At 38.5% G+C, this 7,133-nt stretch overlaps 1 protein-coding gene across 1 annotated transcript; it reads left to right on the plus strand.

The window, feature by feature from the left end:
- The first annotated feature begins 1,358 nt into the window (after positions 1-1,358).
- On the plus strand, positions 1,359-5,721 carry mmgt1 (membrane magnesium transporter 1). The gene is made up of 4 exons (XM_028459808.1): positions 1,359-1,472; positions 1,799-1,851; positions 3,918-4,021; positions 4,689-5,721. The coding sequence occupies exons 1-4, from the start codon at positions 1,394-1,396 to the stop codon at positions 4,843-4,845; spliced, it is 393 nt and encodes a 130-aa protein (XP_028315609.1). The 5' UTR covers positions 1,359-1,393; the 3' UTR covers positions 4,846-5,721.
- The last annotated feature ends 1,412 nt before the right edge of the window (positions 5,722-7,133 follow it).

Raw genomic sequence — 7,133 nt, forward strand, 5'->3', positions numbered from 1 at the left:
GTTTATACATAAAAAATAAACAAACGGATAAAAACACAATACACAACATTGACAACCAAAAACCAAACAAAAAATAAGATAAAAACCAAAATAAATCGGAATTCACTCAAAATATAAATTTCTAATCATTTTTAAATAGCAGGGTTTCAACCTTTTAAATAGTACACGAACTGCTGTAAAATAGGCAGACCGGATGTGCGTTTTGCGCATGCGTTGTTGAAAGGCGCTGAAAGGATCCGCTCCGTGAAAGGACTCGGTAGTGACATACCCAATAGTGCGTTTCATTCACAAGCTGTAAAAACATAACATAATACTACATTTTAGAAAGGTAATTTATGAATCGGTGGTTTTAAATTGGGAAGAAACATAAGACCTTGTGCCGTAGCTGCTAAATAAAACTTACTTATCATTATGTACACTCTCTTTTTTTTTAATATATCAAGATTGCCTATTTCAGATAGTTTTGAATAAACGTCTGAAAGTGCACACATACTGAATTTTGGTGAAAAATTTAAATGCATTTTTTCCACTAATTGAATTATCAGCAAGTAGATACTGCAAAACATATCGTGCTAGTAAAAAAAAAGGGGAAAAAAAGAAAAGTACCACATTTGTACTACCTTGATTGCTACAGTTGAAGTGTGCGCCTTATTTTAATCACCTTCAAAATAAAAATACAAGATGTTTTTTGGCAAATGCTTGCAACTCACTGTAATCAGTCTCCACGAAGTTTGGAACCTCTCTTCCAAACCAACATAAGTTAATCTGTTTGTATGAGTTGAGGGAACGGTTTTCTACGCTGTACCATGTGTGGAATTCTAAGAACTGAATTCTCCAAGAGGTCATATGTGTTTTGAATGAATTATTATTCAAAGTGTAACTAAGAATGGTAACAGTAGCAGCAAATGCAAAGTTTGTATCTCATAATTAGGACTTTACTAACTCATACTTATGCCTTGCCGAGGTGATTTATATATATGTAATTTTTATTTTTATTTTTATTTTATTTTTTGTGCGTGTGTGGCAGAAGCAGGCTTCCATACCATCCTTATCTAACGTATCACCAGTAATAGTCGATGGTTTTTATAGTGCTTCCATATGTTAGAGACTCAAAAAAACAAAAAAAACAAAAATAAAGAAATCTATACACGTCAAAAAAAAGTGACAGGATTACAACATTTAGTGTTTAAATGCTTTCATGCTGTTATTATTATATCTTATTTTCTTAATTGTGTCGTTTTCTTTCCTTTTATTGTTAGTTATTGTGTGTTATCTTATTTCGAAAATAAATATATAAATAAATAAACAGAAAAAAGAAGAACAAGAAAATGATTCAATTTTACGACAGTTCGCTTTACGACACCCGCACGGTCCGTCATCGTCCTGCTCCAAGATGGCCTCTTCTCTGTGGAAAGGTGTCGTCGGCCTCGGACTCTTCGCTTTGGCTCACGCAGCTTTCTCTGCAGCACAGCGTGAGTCACGGAGCCCAGAGTAAACCTCACGATCCCGGGCAATGGTTCGCCATGACGGGCTTTCGTTTCTCACTGAGCGGGCTTTTAAAACCGCAGCTGGGCCTTGTACATCCACCCGGCAGCTAACGGGCTGCTACTGTAGCCTGGTCCGCTTTGGAATGGCTTTAATCAGTGTCCACGCAGCGTATTTACACTTTAAAACACGTCAGCTGCATTTCTTACTGTGTAGTGTTTCATACACGGTGTTAATGTGAGACACGGCTTGTGTCAGGGTGTTTAATCTCTGCTGATGATTATTGATAATCAGTTTTAATTTCTTTTCACAGATCGATCTTACATGAGACTGACAGAGAAGGAACACGAGACGTTACCAATCGATGTGAGTGACATTTTTTAATCTTTTAGTTTTTCTTCTGCTAACACCATAAATACTAGTTTTACTGTAGTTATCAGTGCTCATAGTGTCTCATATAAGTCTCATTATCAACTAATCTTAATGTTATTCATGCACGTCTTGCGAAAATGAATAAATCTATAGAGGTCAGATAATATGATTATTCAGTTAGCATATTATTGATTTAGTATTTGTTTTGTATTAAGCATACACATTATTATTTTATTGTTTTTAGGCTGTGGCTATTGATACGGAAATGCCCCTCATTGGCCAGTTTATGTGACGTCATAGGTGCACCACGTGACTTAAAGTTCCGTCAGTTTTATTTTAGCACATATTTATTGTTAGCTAATCCTTTTATTTTAGCCCTAACCCAGGAAATACCCATTTTTTAAAAATTTTTTGTATCTGTATTTTTAAAGGTGGGATTTGCCCTGTTAAATATGTTAAAATGAAAGAAGTATGTCAAAAGTGGGTTTCGAACCCACGGCAGCGGAAAGGAAGAATCCTTCAACCATCTTGACACAGTGAAAACGCATTACGCTTATGTAGAAAAGCTCCGGAAAACGTACCCATAGTCCCGGGGGCTATTGATAAGTTTCCGTAGGGTAGAGCGCACCGAGTAACGTAGCGTATGTGGGGCGCGCTTATCAGACCTAGGACAGGGAAGAACGCGCCGAGCAGAGTGATAGAGCATAGACGCGCAGCGCACGCACCATTTCACACCAAAGCCGGACAAACTTCGGAAAAACAAGCGTTTTGCTATTTTAAAACAAAGCGGTCCATCACCGATTATTTTAAAAGACAAAATGAGGAGAGAGAGAGAGAGAGAGAGAGGAGGAGGATGGTGGTTCAGAAGAGACCGCAGCATAGAGCTGCTTCCTGTACGACAGAGAGAAAGAGAGGGAGTGGCAGTAAAAGTCAACACACACACACGAGAGGAAGAGCAGAGATGATCTAAATCAGGGGTTCTCTACTGGTCTCGCCCTGGGACCCACATTTTTTTTTTAGAATTCAAACAAACAAATTTAGTTAAAAACATACATATAAAACATTTTGCAAATATATCTTCAGTCATTGTCAATCTGTACTTAATACAAAACTATGGTACGCTAGTTAAGTCCACTCATCAGCATGCATGCATGGCTATGCTGTGTAGGTTGAAAATTACGGTGGCTGGGAAGTGTCAGGTGAATGCATTTACAGAAACGAACACAAATGCAAAAAGGTCACAACACGAATGCAAACCGACCACAACGGAAGTGTTTCCGACGGACCGGTATTACAGTCGGATGGGTATTATGATATGATAGCCTGATATGAAAAATATAAGAGTATCCTTATCAACTTTCACTTACTTTCATACGCGTTTCGATGTCTTCTTCTTGTTCTTAACTGTTCTGGTGGGTTAAAAACATCTGCCAGAAACGTGTCCGTCTGTAATACTGGTCCGTCGGAAACACTTCCATTGCGAAAACCCGGTGGCCGGAAAGTGTCAGGTGAATGCATTTAAAGAAATGAACACAAATGCAAACAGGTCACAACACGAATGCAAAATGGCTACAACGGAAGTGTTTCCGACGAACCGGTATTACAGACGGACACGTTTCTGGCAGATGTTTTTAACCCACCAGAACAGTTAAGAACAAGAAGAAGACATCGAAACGCGTATGAAAGTAAGTGAAAGTTGATTAGGATACTCTTATAATTTCCATATCAGGCTATCATATCATAATACCCGTCCGTCTGTAATACCGGTCCGTCGGAAACACTTCCGTTGTGGCCGGTTTGCATTCGTGTTGTGACCTGTTTGCATTTGTGTTCATTTCTGTAAATGCATTCACCTGACACTTCCCAGCCACCGTAGAAAATGACTGAAAGCTCTCATCTTAAGCCCCTCCTGGAAAAATATTGAAATAAATGGGTGCGACCATTTAATCTGAAAGTCGGTAGCACCAGTGGAAAAGTTAGTGTACAGCCCTGCCTCAGTGGAAGGCTTTCAGATGGAATGGACTTCTTGATGATATTTTCTTCCCATCATCTCACTGCAGATCGTGTTGCAGACCTTATTATCGTTTGTGATGACCTGCTATGGTATCGTTCACATTGCTGGAGAGTTCAAAGACATGGATGCTTCCTCAGAGCTGAAAAACAAGTAAGTCGCTTCAAAAGCACCTCAAGTCTCATGAGCACTGACTTGTTTGCATCCTGTGTCCACTGGGACTGCTGCCTCATTTACAGTCACAGCAACGTTTCAGTCCCTCAGACACTGTTTCTAAATCTTTGTCCCAAGTTATCATTAGAGACACAGTCCTGCAGGATTTAAATGTCTTTTCTTTTACACATTTAAATCTAATAAAATCAACAATCTCTGCAAATAATATTTTCTGGAAGCTAAAACTAAAGCTAGACGTCTCACATCTTATGGTGGTATCACACCAGTCGTGCAGCTTTCTAGATCCTGATCCTGCTGCAAAGAGAAAGATATTCATGCAAATTAGCGATGCGTCGAAATGAAAAGTCTTGGCCGAAACCGAAATAGAGAAAACCATTTCCGAAACACCGAAATAAATTATTGAAATTATAATTGCCATTGCATTTGTGTCTCTGAATGTTTACTGACATTCCAACAATGCACAATATAACTGCACAAAACTTGTCCCCACTCATACATTAAATAATGTTGTACAGGCTTATAACAGACTTGGCTGCTGGAAGTACTTCTGTAGGGAAATATTGAAATATAAAAATCTAAATGCTTTATTGTGAAGTAATAATCTTGCCTGTATTTTTTTTACTCTGGATGTATTTTTCTCCTGTAGAACCTTTGACACACTGAGGAACCATCCGTCCTTTTACCTCTTCACTCATCGGGGTCGGGTACTATTCGGCTCGGCGGACGAAGAACCGTCCTCCGCACACAACCAACACGCTCTTCCCAACCCGTTACGGCTACGCAAACTGGAGCGTTTGCACTGAGACTGAGCCGTTCTTTAACCCACGAAACACTCGGTGTCAGATAGGACTCGGTTTTGTTAGACAGAGCAGGGAGACAGACGTGAGACTTGATCTTCCTTCATTTTTCATCTTATTAATTCATTAATAAACTAACATCTTGTCCAAACGCTTCATTTCACAGAGTGGATAACCTCCAGGTTTTTAACTCTGACTGTGCCAACCTTTCCATCTTTAAAGCAGGTTTGTTTGTACATATAGTCTTAAGATGCTGAGACGTCCCTCCTTTTGTGTCCACTCTGGACCCAGCTGGGATCTGATTGATCTTTATATACCCCCTTCATAATGATATGGAATTTCTGATGATTAAATGGAGAGCAGCCAAAGATGAGGAAGCTGTGGTCATGTGCACACACTGAGGAGTCTGATGAGATGAGCTTTTACAGGCCTCCTCCCTCTGTCTGTTCCTTCTGGTTCATTTGTACTGGTTTTAAAGGCTCACATGTATAATAACGTTGAAATGAGCTCATCAGCAAAGACGTTACATTTCTTTGATTCCGTATCACATGTGAGGAGCAGAACAACGCTTGTTTATAGATTCATTTCAACCTTCCATCAGTTTTCAGCAACTGTTAACAGAAAGTTTTGTTCTCATAAATGACTTTATTGTGCAAGCTGACGACTTGAATGAAAACTTTCTTCCTGTCCGACAGTGGTTTGGTTTCATGTCAATCAGCTCACAGCGAAATAGAGAAATAAATAACTAATGTGGTGAGACTGAAGACGGCAGAAGAGAGTGACAGGACATAATATTTGGATGATGTAGTTTTTCTGTTTTTCAATTTTGTTGAGATGCAACATTGAGATGTTTTTAATTTAATAAAATGCGTAATGATTTTACAGTGTGTAACAATGTGTTTTTGTTTCCCCAAGACCTCATTTCTAATAACTTAAACTGAACAGTCTGAGCTCTTCACTCTACTTCTATTTCTGTATTTCACAGTCATGAAATTCCTGGAAAAAAACACTTTCCCAGTCTTGAAAAGTCACAAAGTTTTGGAAATATAGCCTATTTTATTTTAATGTTTAAAATATGTTAAACCCCTAAAATGTTAAGCGTTATCTCAAAGTGAAAGTGCTGAATACCGCAGGATAATTGAGCGGGAATCACGAGAGCTCACATATTCACTCTCCGCTTTATTTATAAAACTGTGCGTAGGTAAGATCACTTCAGCTGGCGTACACTAAAAACCAGGAAATGCGAACACAAAAAAAGATCTTTGTACTTCAGAACTAAGTCATGGAAAACTAATTTAAACTGTACTGTATGTACCAATAGTCAGTGGATACTGGTGCTGTAGTAACTAGTGTATAGAGGGATGTTGTAGATGCAATGTAGCTTTCCATAATCCCTTTGTTCCTCTGGCTCAGACCTCTGTCTAATTTTTTGCGGCCCCCAAAGCAAATCCCCCAAAAATTGTTATTCAAGAAGTTTGAAGGAATATGAAGTCCAAAATAACTCCCAAAACACAAATTGGCAGCAAAATGCAACAAAAATACACAAACTGACGAGTAGAACATAAAATGACAGACACAACAAACACTTAAAACAAAAATACAAAACAACATATAACAGAATCGCTCCAAAGACACAAACTGATAAAATTACTCAAAATGACAGGAAAATATAGAAAGTGACCCCAAAAAATGCACAAAAATAACAGAAAACTACACAAATTACAAAAAAAAAAACTGACAAAACATGAAAACCCTTCCTCCTGTATTAATACTCATGGTCGTTATACTAAATGCTGACATGAATGCTGATCATGTGACCCTCGGATCAGATACAATCACATTTGTGGCCCCTGCTGTGTTAGAGTTGCCCATCCCTGGTCTAGCTGCTTTGATTTGTATTTCACATCTAGAATTGCCAAAACAAGCATTAATACTAAATTAACAGTAATTGACTATTCATTTGCACACTGCTGTGTCTTACAGCAGGTGTGCCTATATTCTATTTAGTTTGCACCTTCAGGAATAAAGTGCACAAAGTGATGGATTCAACAACAGACAGTAAATGGTTCATGTGTGGAGTTAGAAGAATAAAAAACAGGACAAACACATGGAAGTGTTACACTGTTACTCATTCACACACTGATGGCAGTAAGTAACCCCATCAGGAGTCACTTCAGGTTCAGTGCCTTGCTCAAGGACAGGCCTTCATATCAGAAGACAACCAACACTACCACCTAGGGAACTGATCAGGTGGTAGAGTTGATATGTACAGGATTTTGTTAAAATTGCCATGG

Source organism: Gouania willdenowi, chromosome 10 (assembly GCF_900634775.1).
Source record: "Gouania willdenowi chromosome 10, fGouWil2.1, whole genome shotgun sequence".
Lineage (NCBI taxonomy): Eukaryota > Metazoa > Chordata > Actinopteri > Blenniiformes > Gobiesocidae > Gouania > Gouania willdenowi.